At 50.3% G+C, this 24,341-nt stretch overlaps 1 protein-coding gene across 7 annotated transcripts in view; it reads right to left on the bottom strand.

Moving 5' to 3' along the window:
* LOC116941200 (regulator of G-protein signaling 14-like) overlaps positions 1–24,341 on the bottom strand; it is a 173,273-nt gene that overhangs the window by 115,199 nt on the left and 33,733 nt on the right. Inside the window, exon 1 of one of the 7 annotated variants that reach the window (XM_032951965.2) lies at positions 18,335–19,093. The exons of the other annotated variants lie outside the window; for them this stretch is intronic. Coding sequence (XP_032807856.2) covers positions 18,335–18,394 — 60 coding nt within the window. The 5' untranslated portion in view covers positions 18,395–19,093. Of the gene's footprint in view, positions 1–18,334; positions 19,094–24,341 lie in introns of those variants that run through there. 7 annotated transcript variants of the gene reach the window in all.

Here is a 24,341-nt window from a genome sequence, read left to right as displayed (position 1 = left end):
CGCGTGTCTCCCCACACGGCATTCAATCGCTTGCGTAGGCGTACACGCTCATACAGACGCAAACCACAGATATTACCATCATCATCATCACAACCCCGTAGCATCCGAGGGTTCAAAGGTGCCTGAGAGCCCCCCATGCTGATTGCTGTGCACCCCCCCCCCCTTTGACAACTGGTTGAGTCAAGTGATTGACGGCGACGTGCCCCCTCCCACCGCTCTCTAAGCAAGGTCACGCTGCAGGGCTGCTGCAGTCATCAGCAGCTATTGTCTCCCCACTGCTGCTGGATCAAGGGGTCAACTCCGAGGCGATGGGTTCGATCCGCACCCCTGACGCCTGTATATTTGGAGTCTGCATGTTGTCTCTCTCCCTGGGGTCGTGTGGATTTTTCCCCGGGTCCTCCGCTATATATCCCTCCACTTTTAGAATCACCATCACAGCCTTGGGAGTAATTTGGCTGCTATGAGTGTCCACGCGAGAAGCCGCCACTTCGTTGAGCCATCATTAGCGACGGCCACGTCGCTTCTCAGAGAGAAGCTCTGCAGCTCAGTGGGGGACTCGCCTCGTAAAAAATACAAACAGAAAGAAAAAGTTTCGTTTCTTAAAAGGCCTCCCCAAAGTGGCCGCGCCTCACAGCCAAACTGCCTCGCATGAAGCGATCGCATCGCTCCATCCTCTCGGCGTGACGTCCTCTCTTCTTGGGGCTTGTTTCCGCGGCATGCAAAGAGAGAGAGAGAGAGGTGGGCACGAGAGGAAGGGTCGAGAGCTCCTGTGAGGACGGCATGTGCAGCGCCAGCGAGGCGGCGTGCGTGTTGGCGCACCGCGCCCTTCGGTGCCGGGTGCCCTGCAGCGCTGCAATGTAAGAATAGCTGAACATTTTAAGCGGAGGCCGCTTGGAGAGATCCGCTGTTAATTACGGACCGCGGTTATTGTGATGATGGACCACGGTTACTATGACGATGGACCGTGGTTACTGTAATGATGGACCACGGTTACTATGACGATGGACCGCAGTTATTGTGACGATGCACCGCGGTTACTATGCAGACGAATCACAGTTACAGTGACGATGGACTGTGGTCACTGTGACGATGGATGTGGTTCCTATGACGGTGGACCACGTTTCCTGCAGCGATCGACAGTGGTCACTATAACGATGGACCACGGTTACTATGACGATGGACCACGGTTACTATGACGATGGGCCACGGTTAAAACAACCATTAAAAATTATTGTGTGAAAAAGCACACCGTGAGGAGTCTTCACAGATGGATGGCGATCGACTTAGTCAAGAAGACCAGAAAGAATAATCTTTAATTTTCAAAACAGCATTCAAGAGAAATAAAACATATCCCCTAAGGCAAAGCCAGGGACTATATGATAAGGCCTCTAAAATATAGTCCCTCAACAACATATCCCCTAAGCCAAAGCCAGGGACTATATGATAAGGCCTCTAAAATATAGCCCCTCAACAACATATCCCCTAAGCCAAAGCCAGGGACTATATGATAAGGCCTCTAAAATATAGCCCCTCAGCAACATATCCCCTAAGCCAAACCAGGGACTATATGATAAGGCCTCTAAAATATAGCCCCTCAGCAACATATCCCCTAAGCCAAAGCCAGGGACTATATGATAAGGCCTCTAAAATATAGCCCCTCAACAACATATCCCCTAAGCCAAAGCCAGGGACTATATGATAAGGCCTCTAAAATATAGCCCCTCAACAACATATCCCCTAAGCCAAAGCCAGGGACTATATGGTAAGGCCTCTAAAATATAGCCCCCCAACAACATATCCCCTAAGCCAAAGCCAGGGACTATATGATAAGGCCTCTAAAATATAGCCCCTCAACAACATATCCCCTAAGCCAAAGCCAGGGACTATATGGTAAGGCCTCGACATCCGCTAGGCTTCAGTTCTTGAAAATCTCTGCAAAAGTAGAATTCGCGAACGTAGATTAGGTAGTACTACAGTACTAGTACTGTAGTACTAGTACTGTAGTACTACCTAAAATACTAGTACTACAGTACTAGGGCACGTTTATATGGGAGGGAAAGGGGCTTGGGTTCTCGTGTCAGACTGCACATACGGGAGAAAATGAAAATGTTTCGTAACATTAATCCTGTACTCTACACATAACTAACATCCATTCACCTAATTTAATTGTACAATTATATAAATAGATAATAACACAAACAATAGAAAACACATCAATATATTACACTGTAAATTGGCAAGTTTTATGTATCTTGGAGGATGATGATGATGATGATGCGACTTTGGCGGTCATCGCTACATTTTCCGCCACACTCTCCGATTGCCTTCTCGCATAAATCCGACCCCGGACTCGTCTGCCGTGCAATTGTGGGCCAACAGCAGACAGCGATGACAGCAATCACAGCAAGTCTAGCCAACAACTCGACTTTCTGAGCTTGGCCCGTGACTTATTTTCTACCTTCCTACTCCTCTCGGTCTCACTGCCTCCAATCGATCGACGCTGAGACCCCCGCACGATCGAAATCAAAGAAGAAGAAAGAAAAGAAAACTCCCACCACAAAGTGCAAAAATAGCACAAAACGTACAAGGGCACTTGAAGAGTAAAACGCTTAAGCCACGCGGATAGCAGCAATCTGCTAGTGCAGTAACCCCCCACCCCACGATGCGATGTTGCCAAATGGCGAAAAGTCGCAGGGGAAAAAAGCTCAAAACTTAAAACTGGTATGCAAATGTAAAAATCGCGAACAAGCACATTTGTTTTTGCGAACGAAAAATCCGCGAATGAATAGGTTTTACTGCACACGTTTCAAAAGCGTCGTGTTTCGTGACCGCTAATGTAATGGGAGGGACGCCTGGGATATTTATTATTTATTTTACGTCAAATATTTGCGGCTTTTGGCTGCTAGCCACCGAGCAAAGACGGTCACTGCATCGCGCGCTTTCAGATGCGCTTCTGCGGCCGTCTGGAATGCTCTCCCTTCCGATATTAGAAAGCCACTGGGAGCCATGCACTTTAAAATCGTCGAGATTGAAAACTCATTTCTTTAGAACTGCTTTTTGTGTTTAGTTTGTTGTCCTTCCCCCTCATATCTCCGATTGGCGCGGTTGGCTACGTACGGTGTGAAAGAAGTTCAACACATATGTACAAAGTAAACACGAGGAAAGATCGTATCAAAGCGATATGCGATGCACGTACAGCAAATAATGTACCGATTCACCTGCAATGTCCACGTCTCACCTCCGTGTTCCATTATGTATTTACTCAGTGCCGCACAGCTGCATCACAGAGATTTTACATCGAAACCTCACACACGGCTCATAGCGAAATGCAGAACGACATCACGATAAGCAGGGACAAGCAATTAAATGTGAAAATTATCATAACACAAAAAATTACATTTGTTATAATAAACATAAAGTTTTGATTTAAATCTTTCGTGACTGCAGGGATTCATATTCTTGGTTCTTTCGGTAAAGTCACATAGAAAGGAAACAATAAAATAATACAAATATAAAACAATAAAATTCTCACGACGTTTCGAATGCAACACAAGCATACAGTACACTGGCGTCTACAAACTAAGTTGCCTCTGTGGTAGTAGTTACATTGGAGAAACCAAACGACATGTCTCGGACCGCATTCGTGAACACAAAGCAGACCTGAAACACGGTAGGACCAACACCTCGGCCGTAGCAGATCACTGTTATAATTCAGTAGGCTCACATGCCATTGACTTTTCCAAGACGGAGGTTCTCTGCAAGCCATCTGGCTACTATGAGAGATTCGTTCATGAGGCTATCCACATATACAAACACAGAGACAATTTCAACCGAGAAGATGAATTCTGGCTTAGCAATCATTGGAAAGATTTGATAAATCATTTCACTTCTTGATTGATTGTTCACGTTTACAGTGGCTTTCAGACAGCATACATAAAAACAAATTTCGTCTCCCCCCTCCTCTTTTCAAAAAATAGATGGACTAGTCCTGGGCAAACTGCCATCGTTGCGCGTGACGCAAACGTTATTTTTTTATATAAATAAATAAATATTCCGTTTTCAAAATAAATTTATGCAAACCGCCACACCTGATGATGACCGTTTGAGTTATGGTCGAAACGTCGTGAGAATTTTTTATTGTTTTATATATATTTTGTTATTTTGTTGTTTCTCTTCAACGTGACTTTACCGAAAAAACTAAGAATATGAATTACTGCAGTCACGAAAGCTTTAAATCAAAATAGATGGACTCGTCCATCTGAACAAACTGTCAAATCGCTCTCCGTGGTGCTAACGTTAAAAAAACCCGCCACTTTATTCAAATTTTCTTGCTGTGGTTTTCACACTGGATGATGATTGCTTGTGTTGCAGTCGAAACGTCGTGATAATTTTATTGTTTTATATTTTTAATATTTTATTGTTTCCCTTCTACGTGACTTTACCAAAAGAACCAAGAATATAAACGTAAAGTTAATAAAAAAATAAATATTCAACCATTAAATATTAGTTTATAAATTAACTTCCTGCACAGTAGAAGGAAGCAGTGACGATAATGTTGACGATGATGTTGAACGATAATGATGACGATGATTATGCTGATCGTCATGATGTCGTTACTGCACGTACGTAGATGTAGACTTCCCGATGCGATTCGCAGAGAGCCAAAATCCGCAGAGAGCCAAAATCGCGGATAGCAAGTTCGCGAATAACGAGGGGATAACCGTACAATTGTTTAACTCGGGAAGCCCGCAGTGAGTCTCAAGAGGGTCCTGCCAAGTTCTCACAGCAGGGGGCGATGTTGCCGTTGCTGTGTAACCGCGATAGAGTTCAGGTTTCACTCGTTATTCGCGAACTCGTTATTCGCGAACTCGTCATTCGCGAACTCGTCATTCGCGAACTCGTTATTCGCGAACTCGTTATTCGCGAACTCGCTATCCGCGGTTTTGGCTATCCGCGGTTTTGGCTATCCGCAAATCCCGTCTGGAACTTGACACAACTACTCTATCGAGGGAGAGAAAGATAAAGTGATGAGATAAAGAAGTAATGAGAGAGAATATGATGCGAGAAAGTGATGACAAAGTGATTGGAGAGGGAAAGTGATGGGAGATAAAGTGATGAGATAAAAAAGATGAGATAGCATTTTAGAAGCAACTGCAGATGTTGCGCGGACGAGATAGAAGCTTCAGAAGCATTGCTTTGTTATTCTGATAATGTTCATGTATTTATTAGCTAACTTTAGTATTTATTTAAGGTAATTCATTAAAATATAGGGTTTTCGTAGGCCAATATCATTATCCGAAGAAGTTGTTATTCACGAGCATCTCAGGAACGCATCACCCGTCGCGAATAACGAGGCCACACTGCACGGGTTTCCCTCGCTCAACGCTGGTTCGTTTTATGCGATGATTTTACGCTGTGTGTGGGGCACACCGATTTATACCCACATTTTCGCTATAATGTGGCAATGCAGTCGGACGTGTGACAACATTGTGTACTGTGTGTGTACTGTGTGTGTACTGTGTGCGTGTACTGTGTGTGTACTGCGTGTACTATGTGTGTGTGTACTGTGTGTGTACTGTGTGCATGTACTGTGTGTACTGTGTGTACTGCGTGTACTGTGTGTACTGTGTGTGTGTACTGCGTGTACTGTGTGTGTGTACTGCGTGTACTATGTGTGTGTACTGTGTGTACTGTGTGTGTACTGCGTGGAATGTGTACTGTGTGTGTGTACTGTGTGTACTGCGTGTACTGTGTGTACTGTGTGTGTGTACTGCGTGTACTGTGTGTGTGTACTGCGTGTACTATGTGTGTGTGTACTGTGTGTACTGTCTCTGTGTGTACTGCGTGTGTGTACTGCGTGTACTATGTGTGTGTACTGTGTGTACTGGGTGTGTACTGTGTGTACTGCGTGTACTGTTGTGTACTGTGTGTGTGTACTGTGTGTACTGTGTGCGTGTACTGCGTGTACTGCGTGTACTGTGTGTGTGTACTGTGTGTACTGTGTGCGTGTACTGCGTGTACTGCGTGTACTGTGTGTGTACTGCGTGTACTGCGTGTGTGTACTGCGTGTACTATGTGTGTGTACTGTGTGTGTGTACTGTGTGTACTGTGTGTGTGTACTGTGTGTACTGTGTGCGTGTACTGCGTGTACTGTGTGTGTACTGCGTGTACTGTGTGTACTGTGTGTGTGTACTGTGTGTGTACTGTGTGTACTGTGTGTGTACTGCGTGTACTATGTGTGTGTGTACTGTGTGTACTGCGTGTACTGTCTGTGTGTGTACTGCGTGTGGGTACTGCGTGTACTATGTGTGTGTGTACTGTGTGTACTGTGTGTGTGTACTGCGTGTACTATGTGTGTGTACTGTGTGTATTGCGTGTACTATGTGTGTGTGTACTGTGTGTACTGTGTGTGTGTACTGTGTGTACTGTGTGTACTGTCTGTGTGTGTACTGCGTGTGTGTACTGCGGGTACTATGTGTGTGTGTACTGTGTGTACTGTGTGTGTGTACTGTGTGTACTGTGTGTGTGTACTGTGTGTACTGTGTGTGTACTGTGTGTACTGTGTGTACTGCGTGTACTGTGTGTGTGTACTGTGTACTGTGTGTACTGTGTGTGTGTACTGTGTACTGTGTGTACTGTGTGTGTGTACTGTGTGTACTGTGTGTGTGTACTGTGTGTACTGCGTGTACTGTGTGTGTACTGTGTGTACTGTGTGTGTGTACTGTGTGTACTGTGTGTGTACTGCGTGTACTATGTGTGTGTGTACTGTGTGTACTGTGTGTGTACTGTGTGTGTGTGTACTGTGTGTACTGTGTGTGTACTTTGTGTACTGTGTGTACTGTGTGTGTGTACTGTGTGTACTGTGTGTGTGTACTGTGTGTACTGCGTGTACTGTGTGTGTGTACTGCGTGTACTGTGTGTGCTGCGTGTACTGCGTGTACTGCGAGCGCTACTGCGGTGTCGCTTTGTTTTGCTCTCTTTGTGGAACGCATCTCCTGCATGAAGCGAGGGAGACCTGTCATTTCCTGGGAATATTTTAGCACTGGGATGTTTGACCAAAACAGGTCTCGAGTGCGCTCAAAACCAGCTTTGATGATGTGCCCTGTACGTGCGCTCTTCCCCTGTTTTGAGCACATCCAAACTGCAATCAAAAAGAATCCCAATTCGGGAATTGAACCCAGACACCTCTTGCTGTGACATGCAGGTCTTTTTCCACGGCGGCACAGACAACATGGAGATATTCCCAGCCAAAACAGTGGAAGGAGGGCCAGGTTTGACGTTTAAAGATCCGACCTTCAATCAGCTTTCGAGCTAGTTGCAATCGTGACGCTGGTACGGCACAAACCGCGTTCCGCTGTCATGAATCCCATAGCCGAGGAGCAGGAACCTTCGTGCCCGAATCACCCGGAATGTGCCAGATCTCACCAGATCTCACCAGATCTCGCAAGCTAAGCCACCGGCGTTGAGTCTGGTCGGCGCTCGGACGGGCGACCACCATCAACAAACAGCTCGTCATCGGCCTGTGGGGGCAACGTCATTGGTAGCAGAGGGGCAGGGCAGTGCAGTGAAATCCACTGCCGCACTGCACATATGCACGCTTCCCCACATCTGCGTTCCCAGCCTTCACCGATCCCGCCCGAGCAGCCTGGTGAAGTGTGGTTAAATAGCTACAGCGACGCGCGCGGCGTGCGGGGATCCTCGTCCAGCAGTGCGCTGACACGCGGCTGTGCGCGAGGGTTTGAAGCGACCGGGCGCAGAAGGAGCGAGAATGACGACGACATCGCGACGTCTGAGTGCGTGTTGCAGCCACCCTGCAATAACTCGTCTTTAAAGGCCCCAAACTGTCGATGGCTCGCTCTGCGGTCTCCGTGCGCCTGCGCCGAGTGCAAGGCAGGGCCCGGATTTAAAAAAAAACCGTGCTCCTTGAGGCCCTCCGGTCCGGGTTGAAGTAAGAGCTGAGCGCCAGTCGCGCGCGACCATCGGAACATTTTTGATCGACTTTTACTTCGAATTACGATGGCACCATTCGTGGCTTTGCCAAGGCTCGGGAGGAGGGCGGCGGCGGCGGGGGGGTGGGGGGACTTCAATTTCTGGAAGAAACGAGTGGTCGTGAGCGATGTTCCATTTGGTGCATTTAACTTGAGTTGGATACGTCCGTTAATATTTACATAGGCAAACACATAAATAAATGTGCTCGATGGCTTCACGAGAATAATAAAATGTGTGTACAACGTGTAATAGACTACTTGGGCCCTTCTCCCCTATTGTTGCCGAAGGCGCCTCGTGACGCGAATGCGGCGGTCCCTGAGTTGCAGGTGAAAGCTTCTCTCATCAGTGTGGAGGCAGAGAGAGAGAGAGAGTGGCACCACAGACTTGGGTAGAACGCCAAACGCACCGAGCACTGAGCCAGGACAACTGGCACACACACGCGTGAGGGCAACAAACTAAGCACAAAAAGATGGGTTCAAATTAAGCAACCATTGGAAAGATGTTCTAAAATCGAACCAAACATTAAACTAATTTTCAATGGTACGGTATATATTTTTTCAAGTAGTGGTACCCCAAACTTTCGCAGCTGCTTAAATTCCCTTTTCACACCATCAATAAATATGTAAACTCCCCCCTCCCCCCCTCGCCGGCCTGCACATGTTCACCCCCTCTACACCGTTCATCATGCTAAGTCCGCCAATTAAATGCTAATTTTTATGCTAATTCCTTTGTCAAGGCACCTTGATCCCTCTCACACAAGCTTAAAGGTCGCGGTCTGAGCTTGGCTGTGTTCACTCCAGCGCTGTCCTCGAGACAGTCTGGTCCCTTCACCTGATGAAGGCCGCTTGTGTTGTGGCCAAAACGTCGTGATTTTTGTTGTTTTATTGTTTTTACCTACGTGACTTTACCGAATAGAACCAAAGAGTATAGGTCTGAAGAAATTCGTTGTCAATCTAGATTATTTAACTTACGTATTTATTGACGGTAATTCGTTCAAAAGTAAAGTTTTCGAAGGCCAATATCATCCGCGGCATTTGCTTGTCACGAGCATCTCCGGAATGTATCCCTTTCGAATAACGACGGAATTCTGGAATAACAACAACGTCTTAAATATTGTTCCTGCCTATCGTGATGTCGTTCTGTATTTCGCTATGGCCCATGTGTGTGAGGTTTCGATGTAAAATCCCTGTGGTGCAGCTGAGTCAATAAACAATCGAACACAAGGTGAGACGTGATATCGTAGGTGAATTGATACAACTTTCGCCATACGTACATCGCGTATCGCTTTGATACGATCCTTCCTCGTGTTTACTTTGTATGCATGCATGAACTTCCTTCGCGCCGTACGTAGCCAAGCACACTAATCAGAGGTGCGGGGGGAGGGGGGGAAGGACAACAAACTTAACACAATAAGCGGTTCTAAAGAAATGAGCTTTCAATATAGATAACTTAATATTGCATAGCAGTGGCTTCCTAATATTGGAAAGAAGAGTACTGTACAGTACCGACAAAGCCCGATTTCACGTAAAACAAATAATTCGACGAGGCATTTATCGTCGGCAGTAATGCACAATCACATAAACATCAACGACGACAACTCAACTCATTCATCAATACCAACGTGGCCTGAAAAGAAAGGACAGCATAATGTAAAACAGGCGACGTTTTGGGCAATGGCCCTTCTTCAAAGCGAGTGACTAGAAGAGTTGGAGGCTGCACTTCACACCACAGGGGGTGCCTGATGAGAATGAAAACAAAAAAACGTGGCTTTCCTGCCAGAAATAAGTTTCCCGATGAAGCAGCGTGTACGAATGTGCGGCGTCAGCGTAGGAAATGTTTGAAGTGCCCCGACACGCACAGCACCCAAGGGGTGGCTGCGCCCCTCTGGCCCTTGACGGTACTCACAAACGAGTCGTATAGAACGCGGCGTGCCCGCGTATCTGTACAGAGCGTACCGTTGTACAACGCGTTCTGTTATACCGCCATTAGCAAAGTATGTTGTTTTAGAGAGATATATACACACACACACACGGTCGTTGGGACATTCACAAGCGTAGGCCGGTCAGCCGGCGGCGATGAAAAGGCCTCCCCTATTCCCAGACCTATTAGATGCCCCCTATTTGTAACCCCATTGGGGTGGTGGAGCGGTGAAGCCGCGGTCGGCGGGCGGCTGCACCACGAACCCGGCGACCCGGGTTCCATTCTGTGATGTCTGCGGGAAAAGAGCTCCGTCGACCCCATCGGATTCCTCCCGGGTGAATAAATATCCCGATTCTGACGATTGGCGAGCGTGGCTAACGTCAGCGGCGAGTGATATCAGAGCCGGCCCTGCGCCTCCCGCCTCTTTGCCAACCCGCATTGACCGGCGTTGGGGAAGTATGGTCGAAAAATCCACGCGACTGACATGGCGTCGGGAAGCCCTCATCCCCTGGTGGACTGAGAATGACTGTAATGTTTTATTTTTATTTTATAAACATATTTGCTTACTCTTTCTTTCATCGTTCTTTCATCCACATCCATTCTTCCTGCCATCCGAGCCTGTTTGCCGAGGCACGAGGAGTGACCTGGATCGGCTTGATAATAACTCATCCTATAATGATCAGAGCTCGGTGTGCGGATGACACTGGGGGTGCTGAATCCATGCCCTTACCCGAGCACATGTTCACATCGTGCCCCCCTGTCCCACTGGCACGTCCGACAGCAGCTCTCGCTCCAACGAATACGGTGTGCCCGCAAGAGGCGAACGCGACCGGCGTGCTCGGTCGTCGACACCGACGCAACACAACGACACGGCGTCACATCGAGCGCGTGACTCCTCGTCACACCAGCACGCGTCCACCGCTCTACCCGCATGCACATGGGTCTCCAGCGCCGTCTGGTACCCTTGACTGCAAATCACAGGTTTTGTGACATTAAAAATGACGGATTCGCGCGGCTTCTGCCTGAGATCTGAAGGAATCGGATCTACCTCTGGTTCCACTAATGCACTCGTACAGCCCTGCTGTACGCAATATTACACTGCAAGTGTATGCGTTGTGAACACGAGCCCACCCACGTTGCGGAGTAGAAACTTTACAATCGCAAGTTGTGACGATAACGGCGCAGACGTGGGGGTGAGTAGTGGCACAGCGGTGTGCTATGATCCCAGCGACTTGAGTTTGATTCCCCAATCGTGGCACACATTAGCGGTGAGTGATACCTTACTAATCGACACGGCCGATTAGTAAAGTATGTCACGTAAATAAAATATGCCAATTGATGGCTACTTCAGCACACCGGTGTGTTGGAGAGTGAAGCGACATTCACAAATCGAGTACGACGTTTCGCCGGTCATTACAACCAGCCTCATCAGGCGATGGCCAGAGTAGGCTGTGACAAACCCTACGAATTGTCTCTGTCGGGTGGTGGTGGCTTTAACGGCACATTTATGTTTACGCGATCTCACCCAAAAAAAAACTCTCTCGTGGACAATACTGGTCGTGAAAGCCTACTACGTGTTGAACTGAAGTTTTAACAGCATCGCTGTTTGAAAGCTACTCCGATGCAACCTTTTCTAATAGTTGGGAAGGAGGGGGGGGGGGGACACAACACCACAGTGCCAAGCGTTCCGTCTCAATTAAAAAGCGACTTGCTTCGTAAACTAACGAGGTTAGTTTTGCCCCCTTTTAAGTGCAGCCGAATGCTTCAAGGACAACTGCGGCGGATCGCTGCGCGAAAAAGAAAAGCCGACGATTCGTCGCGAGTGGCTCACGCAGGCAGGCATCGAGTGCCCTGCGCGGCGCGTGGAACGCTCGGGGAACGCTCGGGGTGATGATGGAGATTATTATTATTACTGCTGCTGCTGCTCACTTCCCTGTGGGGGTCCTGATGGGACCACTGAGCAGAAGCTGAAGTCACAAACATTACAGACAACATGGACAAGATATACTACCACTAAGCGGCATAGCAAAATTATCATCGTCGTCAGCAGCAGCAGCAGCCATGATGAATCCACCACTGGATGAGGACCTCCCCAAGCCCTCCTCGCTATCTCTCATGATGCTGTGATGTGACCATCTACCCAGCACGTGCACAGGAGCCGACTTCACGGCTCTATCTCCCTGGCGGACGTCCTATGAGCGGCGGGCAGCACGAGTCGCACCGGTCGACAGGTAAATCACCCCACCTCTGACTAGCACGGTTGGCTATGTATGGTGCGAAAGAAGTTCAACATACACACATAGCAGATGCTCAAGCTGCCTGCGACGGTTTGGTGAGGGCCTTCATCCAGCGGTGGATTGATCGTGGCCGATCACGATGATGCCGCCGATGATGATGATGACGACGTGACGATTTGTAGATGGAATTGTGGGGCTCGGGAATTGTTCTGATGGATAGTCGGGGTGAGAGACACGCGGTTGAGCCCCGGATCAGGGGGCATGCAGTGGTCCCAGAGGAGCGGTGTTCGGTAGCCACGTGCTGTGTGGTGCAAACCAGTACGGACCACAGCCATACGTCTTATAAGCCTTAATGAACGATTAAACCGTCTACCATTATTTCATTATAATTCACCTATAAAGGCTGAACTGATTAATTATCTCAAGTTTTATTATATCTCAAGTCTATTGAATGCGATGTGGCTATTGAATGCGATGTGGCTATTGAATGCGATGTGACTATTGAATGCGATGTGGCTATTGAATGTGATGTGGCTATTGAATGCGATGTGACTATTGAATGTGATGTGGCTATTGAATGGGATGTGGCTATTGAATGTGATGTGGCTATTGAATCCGGTGTGACTATTAAATCCGATGTGACTACTGAATGTGATGTGGCTATTGAATCCGATGTGACTATTGAATGCGATGTGGCCCTATACTTCAAGACCTCCAGGGAGCATTATGCGGCAACATGCGACACGTGGAAAGGGTGTGTAACATATCACTTGTAGACAGAGGATACGGTGATAGATAGGCTGATGAGATTATGGGGCAGTGGATGGGCTCTGCACACGTGGCGTCCTCGTGCCAGGCCCAAAGCCAGCGGGCAGCGACATGCTTGTACGTGTGTTGAACTTCTTTCGCACCGTACGTAGCCAACCGTGCTCGTCGGAGACGAGGGGGAAGGACAGCAAACCAAACACAAAAAGCAGTCCTCAAAGAAATGAGTTTTCAATTTAGATTTAAAAGTGCTTAGCTCCAGTGGCTTCCTAATATCGGAAGGAAGAGCGTTCCAGACGGCCGCAGAAGCGCGTCTGAAAGCGTGCGATGCGGCGACCATCTTTGTTCGATGTCTATCCAAAAGCCGCTGCCGTGAGCGGAGTTCACGTGATGATGCTTTGTGCTCCGTGACGAGATCAGCGACGTATTTTGGTGCATCACCAAAGTTAGGCCGATCGTTTTCAAAGGAGGCATTTTAAAGGCCCTGTTACAACTTTCCGCACGTTTCTAAATTATATAGCATGCATTGCATTATTATCTACGAATTCAAATGAACCTGTGCACTTTTAAATCCAGATTGAAAACGAATTTCTTTAGAACTACTGTTTGTATTCAGTTTGTTGTCCTTCCCCCCTCGCACCTCCGATTAGCACGGTTGGCTACGTACGGTGCGAAAGAAGTTCAATACACATACAACCACAATGCTGTCCGTCGGCTTTGGGCCTGAAATGCGAACTCAGTCCGTACCCTGGCATCGTAATCTCATTCCCACATCTGGTCACCTTATCCTCCATCTACAAATTACATCTTACACACCCTTTCCTTTGTACGGTGCGAAAATAAGTTCAACGTACATGCACATACATACACATACATCCAATCACTCGTACTGTAATCGCTCGCGCGTGGGTTAAGAGACACCAGTGACAGGGACGAGTTAAGTGAGTGGGGCTTGGGGCCAGCCACTCCGCTGGGGGGTACGACAATGGACGAGGAGAGCGACAGACGGGCGGCCAAGGAAACAAAAACCGCGCCTCGTACAAGAGGACAGCCACCGAGGAGCTGGAGCAATCAAATCCGGTGGAGTGGAGGTGCCGGGCGGATTGTAACATTAGGGCGCCGTGGTGGCGAGATGTTTATTACCTCGCCTAATATACAGGAGGTCTTGGGTTCGATCTCGACCCTGACGCCTGCTGCTGTATATGTGGAGTTTGCGTGTTCTCTCTCTCCCCGCGGTCGCGTGGATTTTTCTCCGGGTCCTCTGCGTTTTCCGTCCACATTTAGAATCAACATAACGCGTTTAGAGTATTTGGCTGCTATATATTTTCACGCAATAAGCCACTTCGTTAAACGATCATTTGTGATAGCCAGGTCTCTTCTGAAAAAGAGCTACATAGCTCAGTGGGCCTCCTTACCTGGTAAAATAAAAAAATAGTTAATAAAACATTGTTAAGCATTGCGGGAGAACGGAAGATGGTGGCGGTTTTGAGTGAGCCTCATCCAGCAGTGGACTGACCGTGGCTGGCGATGACATTTCCATGAAAAATGTAATCCACCCCTCGCACCTCCCTAGAAACAAATGTGTAATCCTTAATTAGCTTGCCACTGCCGTAATAAATAACTAGGGACAATTGCATCGTATAGCTGTTAGTGGAAGGCAATGCGCTTCGGTGTCAGGGTAGGGAGGCCTTCATCCAGCAGTCGATACATCATAGCCGACGACGATGATGATGAATTTACTGCAGCGTATGGGGATCCATGCCTCCTTACTCCAGCTGGGCTGATTTTGAAAGTCCCCGAGCAAACAAAACAAGAACGCACTGGCGAGCTTTTCAACTCAGGATTTACTGCGTGCGTGACCTAAAATGGTATAATCAGTGAGCCACCGGGGGAACGTTTCACATTCTGAACGAGGGTAACAAGCCGGCAGGATGTTTTTCGCCGAAGGACGGCGGCCGCCGCTGTAATTTTTTTTCATTCGCTTCCTGCGAGCAACCCACGAAAACATTTCCGAGGGGCGTAGGAACGAGCGAACAGAAGAAACCTTGAAGTGCCAAGACGAATGCTCTGAACTCGTTGGCTGAACAGCCATCCCGAAGGTGCTAATGTACAAGAATGTTCTAGAAACTAAAACTGTTTTTTTTTTATTACACCAGGTAAGGCCCACTGAGCTATGTAGCTCTTCTTAAGAAGCAACCTGGCCGTCACAAATGATAGCCCAACGAAGTGGCTTATCACGTGGAAATGTATAGCAGCCAAATACTCTAAAACGCACGCTTCTAAATGTGGAGGGAAAAACCGGAGGACCCGGATAATAATCCACGTGACCACGGGGAGAGAGACACGCAAACTCAAAATGTACAGGCGTCGTCAGGGTCGAGATGGAACCCACGACCTCCCGTATACCGGGCAAGGTAGTTAACATCTCCCAGCCACCCCTAGAAGCGGACCGCCACCCATGAAAACCGCGTCCCTCATTGACGCTCCTCTCAAGCGCAGCTCCGATTGTCTCTACGATGCACTTCCCATTGGCCGTGAACTCGGGCATTTCTACACTTCTCAAGTGTTGCGGATAATAGGAGCGCAAGTGGATTTTGTTTTGTGCCTGGGCGTGAGCTCAAGAGGCCAGGATGAGTAATAGGTTTTACCCCTTTTAACTGGCACAAAAAACTGACACCTTTATTCAGGATGAGTCCGTGTTTGCAAGAGTGATCGAGAGCGGGCGGCGGGGGGCGGGGTGGGGGGCGTGTGGTCACGAAAATGACGAAAGCAAAGCAACAACTGTGGAGCTGTGAAGTAAAACAGCGATCGGAACAAAAACAAAAATAATAAAATAGGGAGAAGCACAGGCGGCGGGTGCCCGAGGGAGAGTTCGCTGCACCGTGACGGTGCCAGATGTGTACCGCGCGTGTCATCCACCGTGGACTTGAAACGATGAAGTCAGCTCGCGTGCACGGGCTAGGAGACATTTGTTACAACGCGGGACGGTGAGAGAAGCCGACGGCTTGGTGAGGCCTTCATCCAGCAGTGGATTGACCAGGGCCGATGATGATAACGACGATGGTATCGTCATCGCGGTTACAGTAAGGGCATATCCACGCCTACGCACGCTACTGATTAGACGGTCTCCCAAGCTCCCCCAAAAATCCCCGTGTATATATAAAAAAACAATGAATCGTCATAATTCGGGGTTGCGATTCGATCGAGAATTCGCCCCCCCCCCCAAAAAAAAAGCCTCACCATACCATTTGCGCAGAGTTCGTGTAAGCCATAGTTAATCAACTCTCACGCAGCTTTTGTCGGAGTCGGGGCCACGCGTCGCGATAGCGAGACTCGACGCGTCAGCACGTGCCCGCCCAGCTGCGTGTGGCGGAGACTGCAGCGCAGCGATTACAACGCGACCGGCTGCAGCGCGGCTACTCGTTTGAGGCCGAGTCGACCTAGGGGAGGTTCGGGACCGGTTCAGATAATCGTCACCGTGGTGTTGGCCGTGTGCGGGAATCGAACTCGGGTCGCCGGATTCGTAGCGCAGCAGCGCGGCTAACCGCTGCACCGCCGATCCCCACAATTGCACGGGTCACACACACGCACTCACCTCTTGTACCCACGTGCAATCACACACCAAAGCATTCGACACACGTTCAAGTCGTGTCGCGCACACACACACACAGAGTAATAACAAACACGTCCCGTGTCGCCTTTATAGAATGAGCTAGCCTTAAACGAGTACACTCGTGCGGTGTGTACAACACAGCGTTAAAATAGCACTAGGGAGACAAAGGCGGTCGGGCGTGGTGTTGGCCACCCACCCCCATTGGCTTCGTCGTCGGTGGTGCCAGAGCGAGGAACATCCAAGCCGCTCGCTGCATTCTTAGCCTCTCACGAAATAATTATCCCCGAATGTACGATGCCAGCACGCTGCTGCCATGTCCACGCTACTTCTTCTTAGCGGATAGCGGCAGCGCGGGATCAGCCGCAGTGACCCCTCGCCCCCCCCCCACGTCGTGATGTCCCCACTTGACTGGGGCAGTGGGCCCCGTTCCCCAAACTTCATCACCACCACCACCCCCCACCCCGCTTCTCCTAAATGGTTCAGTCGCGTTGGGAATTGTAATGGGCTCGCGTTTTTTTTGTTAGGTTAGAAAAAAAACGTGCACCGGCATCACGGTCCAAGTTTGAATAACTTTGTTCGTGACCTCATTCAGAATCAGACTCTTTATTTATACTACAGGAGAAATCCGATGAGCTATAAAGCTCTTGTACTCACAGAGGTCCAGTTGGGGCACGGGGTCAGAACGTTACAACAAAGAATAAAACAAACCACGATAGGAGTGCAAAGTACAGGAAAGGTAAACAAATCACGAAAACGTCTTTTAACAAAAAAATTACATAAATTAAACTATTTCTATTTAACCAGGTTTAAGCCCACTGAGCTATTAGCTTCTTTTTCAGAAGAGACCTGGCCACAAATGAAAGCTCAACCGAGTGGCTTCATCATCACGGGGTTATGTAAAGCAGCCGAATACTCGAAGCGCATGTTTTTATTGAGTAAAGAAACCACGCGGGAACTCTGCCCGCCCCCCCCCCCCAGCTCCTGGTAGACGCTCGCCATCTGCGGCGCACAGCTCCGTCGAAAGGTGGCGAGTATCGGCAGGGTGGCTCAGACACGAAGCTGGGCACAGCCCCTCCTGGCACTCCGATCACAACGCTCCGTTCCTGCGGGGCGTGGTCGGTCTTGTGCCACTGCGCAGACTATGGAACGGCGCTTTGCCTTTGCTTATAAGACAATCGGAGTCGTCGTTAGAGTTATTTAAACCTTTTCTTCTTCCGATTCCGTTCCGTTGATGATTCCATTCCGATAACGTACGTCATCGGAACGGAGCCGAGGCTCCCACACGGCCATGCGGGAGGGCGCGTGGCACAGTTCGGCGCCAGCAATCGTAGAGTTCCGTCGTGTAGCTACGGTTCCATGCGGCGAGGGCAATGTCTCTAAAAACAACGGCGCTACTACGCTTCTCTAAATAAAATTAAACCTAATAACCGCTTGCGCGTTCCGAGATTGAGAGTTGAACGGGACACCCATCCTGCAACTTGCAGACGCCTCGCAATGGAAAAGGGTTAAGTTTGTCTTTGAAAACTCAACCTCTTTAAATTGGACTTTACTCCTGCCTAGTCCTGGCCATTTCCCTGCTTTCGTTTATTTCCTGCTGCCCATACACGGCGCATTACAAATGTACATTTGTAGAAACGCGCGTTTAAGAGTATTTGGCTGCTATAAATTTCCACTTGCTAAGCCACTTCGTTGAGCCATCATTTGTGGCCAGGCCGCTTCTGAAGTAGAGCTGTGAAGCTCAGCGGGGCCTTACCTGGTAAAATAAACAACGGTAAAACGGTGGTAAATTATTATTATTATCACTACTCACCAGAGACGCGCGCGACACCGGCTCCTCGAACAGCATCGCTTCGGCAGCGCTCACACTCATCTCCACGCCACGGCCGCCACCGCTGTCCCACTCACTCACTCACGAACGACTCCCACCTCTCCTCCATCAGCACACGCACTCGCCTCCGCACTCTCCTCCCCGGGCGGCGGCAGCCAGCCGTGGAAATTCCTTCGGCGCTATCGCCGCCCGATCTAGATGCCGAGCCGGGGGGACTCGACGGGCCCTCCGGTGGCGTTAGACGCATTCGGGGCCACGGTTGTTGTTGCACGCGGTCGCTGCAACGCGTGTACGCAGAGTTCCCGCGGTGCTGTCCAAAGCTACCTTTTTATACAGTTGTTGTTGTTGTTGCTGGTTACAGGACGCACGCACGCGCCTGATGTAGCCAGCGCAATCTGCCGGTCTGATCTGAGTGAAGCGGCACGAACGGAAGCGCGCGCGCCGTATCCCGAGCTGCCACAGAGGGCCCAAGGCCCTGTTTTGGCCATGTGTGTGTGTGTTTTTGGCAATGTGTGTTTTCCCTCTTGCCCTCCCTCTGGCTGTTACAGCAGGAAAGACTTACAGTACCGGGACCAGCGCAGGTGGCCTGTTTCAGACGCACGTCGTCTCTTCATTTACACAACTCGATTTTTTTGTTGTTTTAAATTAAGGCCTACTGAGCTGTATAGCTCTTGTTCAGACGCGACGTGGCCTTTAATGACAACTCAACGAAGTGGCTTATCATCACGTGGAAATGTATAGCAGCCATACTATAAACGCGTGTTCATTCTAAACGTGGGGGGGGGGGGGGGGGGGTGGAAACCAGAGGACCCGGAGAAAAATCCACGCGACCGCGGGGAGAGAGGCACACAAACTCCAAATATACAGGGATCGTCAGGGTCGAAGGGATCAAACCGACGAGCTCCTGGATACCAGGCGAGGTAGTTAACATCTCATAGCCACCGTGGCGTGCCGCTTGCACGCTCACCCCCCAGCAGTGCCCGTTTATAAACGTCAAGGACGCACGACAGGCGGGCGACTGGGATCGAGAGCGAGAGAGGTCATCTCCATGAACCGACTCCCAACGCTTACCAAGGGTAACGTGTTAATTACGCACGCAATGATGAACCGATTGACCAATCGAAATAATCTGCTGTGCTTGTGATAACGCGTATTGGAACACTTCATGAAAGAACCGATTGTGTTTTTTTTTACCAGTAAAGCAAATCACACTGCAACGTTAGGTCAAGGCCCACGGAACCGATGAGGCAGACGGACGATAGTAAACACCACGACCGATGCACATGCACGCACGTCGAAATTCTTCAGCGCCGTACGTAGCCAACCGTGCTAATTGGAGGTGCGGGGGATACGAGACGGACGTCACAAACGAGAGCGGTCGATCGAGACAAAAACATGACTTTGATTGTTGGAACCCGCTAGTCTGAAGGCCGTCGCGTCCCTGGGGGGAGGGGGAGGGTGGGCCCGAATCGCCGCACGCCTGAGACACAGCGGCAGGGATCATGACGCAGAGACGCGGGGAGACGGAGAGCAAGACAAGGAGACGACGAGGCAGGAAGAGACTGAACGCCACAGACACAGAGTGGGGAGATGTGGAGGGAGAGAGAGAGAGAGAAGAAGAGAACGCAGAGCGAGGAGGCAGGAGAGGAGGAGGAGGAGAGACACAGGGAGAGGAGGGACACAGTGGAATATACCTGGAGATACAGAGGCAGAAGAACAGACACACAGACAAAAAGAGAGAGACAGACAAGGAGATATGAATAGGGGATTAGAGACTACAACATGTACTTTTTGGCATCAAATTTAGCCAAATATTCGGCTCGGCAGTAAATAAAATGTGCTCTTCTGCGCACACAGCGGTGTCACCAGAGCTTCTGTGGTTTCCCTCGATCGTGCTTGAGTTCCCCTGGCAGTCGGTTCATCCCTCGGGGTTTCCCAAGACGAACCCTCGCAGTCCACGTCAATCTAACATACAAAAAACTCCCACGCCCACTTCAGCTTCACGATCTTTCCTCCTTTCACGACAACCATCGCCGCCGCCGTCAATTGCAGTCCGAGGGGACAGACTCAAGTGTTGAGTCAGGACGGCTTTCCTAGTCAGCTCAGCGCTGCACGGCTGCCCGCAAAGGGGTTGGACTGCCACCTCCTGGTCGTGCCAGACCCCGCCACCGACCGACCGACTGACCTCGCACACTCGAAGTTGCTCCTTGCCACTGATGAAGCACACGACATCATCACCTCGCCGGCCTCGTCACGGAGCGTGAACCGTCAGTCACGCGAGCTCCCGGCGGTCATCGCTCGCAGCATGTTTATGTTTCGGCTGCTCGCCGTCGAACAAAGACAGCGGTCAACCGCCGCATCGCGCGGCGCTTTCAGATGCGCTTCTGCGGCCGTCTGGAACGCTCTTCTCAATACTAGGAAGCCACTGGAGCTGTGGACTTTTAAATCGTCTACATTGAAAACTAATTTCTTGAGAACTGCTGTTTGTGTTTAGTTTGTTGCCCTTCCCCCGCACCTCCGATTAGCGCAGTTGGCTATGTACGGTGCGAAAGAAGTTCAACATACACACATACACCAAACCAATATCCGCCATTCGCCACTAAGCGGCGGTGATGTCACCATAGCGCCCGTGCCAGACCAGGAGCACTTTGAGGCCACGTGAAGTGTCGAAGGCTTGCTGCCTGACAGGAGGTCACGGGACAGACCCAGGTGCCATGGGTTGACTGTCTGAGATGACTGGCAGACCCACCAGCTGTGCCCCCTACTGCGCCAACAACATAAACACACACGCTCTCACGCGTGTGTCTTCCATGTCTCCGCAGAGTGACACCCCTCTCCCCTCTAGGAGTAAAGTATCTAATTCTTCACGTCTCATTCTTCACATGTCATTCTTAACCCCTCATTCTTTACCTCTCATCCCTCATCTCATTCTGCCCATCTTAATCTGCCCATCTCAATCTGCCCATCTCATTCTGCCCATCTCATTATTCATATCCTATTCTTCACACCACATTGTTGCCCTCACGCCGGAATATTCCACCACTCAACTGACTCGTAGATCCAGGGAGCAGGGAACACGACACACAGGGACCGGCGGTTTATCCGCTACAGATCGAACGAGAAATTTGACTTTAAAACAATGATGAGAGGCGCTGAGCAGGAGGAGGGGGTAATGGGATCCACGGCACGACTGGCACCGGAGCTGCATTTCAACACCGTGGGTTCATCACCATCAACGTCGTCGTCAACGCCGTCGTCATCGACGCCCTCGTCATCGTTGCCGTTGTCATCAACGCCATCGCCGTCAACGCCGCCGTCATCATCGCCGCCGTCATCATCGCCATCGACGCCGTCGTCAACGCCGTCGTCATCGACGCCGTCGTCATCATCGTCATCGACGCCGTCGTCGTCAACGCCGTCGTCATCGACGCCGTCGTCATCATCGCCGCCGTCATCATCGCCATCAACGCCGTCGTCATCAACGCCGTCGTCATCAACGCCGTCGTCGTCGTCAACGCCGTCGTCATCAACGTCGTCATCGTCGTCGCACTTATCCACCAGAGCTGCGGATGCACGCCAGGCATCTCTCGAGGCACGTGGTGCAAATGTATGAATGTCTGTATGTTGTACTAAGTATGTACGTGTGTTGAACTTCTTTCGCACCGTGCGTAGCCAACCGTGCTAATCGGAGGTGCGGGGGAAGGAGAACAAACTAAACACAAAAAGCAGTTCTAAAGAAATTCGTTTTCAATCTAGATTATTTAAAAGTGCAGAGCTCCGATGGCTTCCTAATATCGGAAGGAAGAGCGTTCCAGACGGCCGCAGAAGCGCACCTGAAAGCGCGCGATGCGGTGACCGGCTTTGTTCGATGTCGTGCCAAAAGCTGCCGCTGTGAGGATGACCGCAGTCCGCGTGATGGTGGTTTATGCTCCTTGACGAGATCAGCGAGGTGTTGCGGTTGACTTGTGGCGAGCACTTTGTGTGTGAGGAGTGCGACCTCATCATGATTAATTCGGCAACCGAAAGCCAACGCAGTTTAGCGAGCACCGGCAAGACACGGTCGGATCTTGCAGTGCCCATCATGACGCGTGCCAGAGAATTCAGTACACGCTGTCGCCTGGTAATGCTTTTTTGCCAGACGTCTCGTAGAGTAGGGGGCTGCAATAACATTTACAGCGTGCGGCTGTGTGGAGATCGCTCGCAGCCAGGGGATGCTCCGGTACTGATGGTGCGGCGCCCCAAACGTGAATGGGAGTACCACAGACGCACACCGCCGAGGATGGGGCCGGCGCCCAAAGGAAACCGCGGGGTCACCGAGGGCTGTGGAATTCCGCAGCCAGGATGTGACTTCCTTAATGTCGCTTCGTGTCTCTGGTGGACAGCACGGGGCAGACTTAAGTGGCACACCACGACCGCGGCATGAGAGGGAGCCGTCCCGTGACGAGCGCATGTTTACGCAAATCAGGAATCCTTGGAGAGGGGGGGCGTGGATGATAACTGCGCATCTGCAGTTATCATCCAGACCAGAGGGCGGTGATTGCGAGAAGCTCCGCTTGGTAAAGTTTATAATTTGGGCCAAGTTTTTTAATGCGCGCACAACAACAACAACAAAACTGAACGCAAATTGGTTGAGTAGGAGGCTTGGTGGGGAGGTGAGGCCCACTGGGGTGATCAAAAGACATGGGGGGGGGGGGGGGACAAGGAAAACGGAATTTGTGGATAGCAAAGACGGCCTAGGGCATGGAAACTCACGGAAAGTATCTGAGGGAGAGAGAGGGAAAGAAACAAAGCATGCACAGAGAAACGCGGAGACGGACAGAGAGAGAGATGTGGAGACGCACAGAGAGAGAGAGAAATGTGGAGACACACGGAGTGCCAGCAACAGTTCCTATTGCTCTGCGTCACGGGAGTACACACCGCCCCATCCCGTACACACCGCCCCATCCCCTCCACACCGCCCCGTCCCGTACACACCGCCCCGTCCCGTACACACCGCCCCGTCCCGTACACACCGCCCCGTCCCGTACACACCGCCCCGTCCCGTACACACCGCCCCGTCCCGTACACACCGCCCCGTCCCGTACACACCGCCCCGTTCCGTACACACCGCCCCGTCCCGTACACACCGCCCCGTCCCGTACACACCGCCCCATCCCGTACACACCGCCCCATCCCGTACACACCGCCCCATCTCCTCGTCTCTCCACTCGGAGTCTGAACGTGAATCCTCAATCCCCAGCACCGCACGGTCACCTTAACGAAGAAGTCAGACGGCGGCGTGGGACACCACTCGAGTGTTTTTGTTATCCCTCTAAATCACCTGCCAATCCTTCGGGATCCACGGCACGGAGCGGAAGAGCCGTGGATCTCTGTGAAGGATTCACGAATGTCGGGATGATGGGTTCGAGGCCCACCGCTGTCCTGTGCCAGGCTGTCACACATTGCGGTGACCGCGTTTCATTGCAGGGAGTTAGGATTGCATGAACTTCCCATGCCTTTGTTGGTCCTCCAGCATCACCATCACGATCCATGGGTCAGATAGCCCCCCTTAGGTGTCCACCGCACATTTCGTCATTTGTTTCCACGTTCCTCTCTGTCTTGAGCCAATACGCTCGAATAGTGGCCCACGTCTATCTGGCACCAGTCTCTTGTGATTGTCGTCCTCAGGCCATTTCTCTGTGAGGTCTTCCCCTCTCTCCGCTTCTTTCCATTTTTTTGAACAACAACACACTATATTCTTAGCTCTTTCGGTAAAGTCACGTTGAATGGAAACAATAAAATAATAAAATATACATAACAATAAAAATTCTCACGACGTTTCGACCATAACACAAACGGTCATTATCAGGTGTGAAAAACCAACGGCAAGAAACATTTGAAATAAGTGGCGGTTTGCATTTATTTACACACTGTTAATGATCCTGTTGGTGTCCCTCCTACGTGTGTCCAAACAGTGTCAGTTTCCTTCCCACGACTGCCTGCCTGCATC

This window comes from Petromyzon marinus, chromosome 11 (assembly GCF_048934315.1).
Source record: "Petromyzon marinus isolate PM22_M1 ecotype Great Lakes invasive population chromosome 11, UKy_Petmar_22M1.pri1.0, whole genome shotgun sequence".
Classification (NCBI taxonomy): Eukaryota; Metazoa; Chordata; class Hyperoartia; order Petromyzontiformes; family Petromyzontidae; genus Petromyzon; species Petromyzon marinus.
This window is presented reverse-complemented; position numbering and strand designations above follow the sequence as displayed.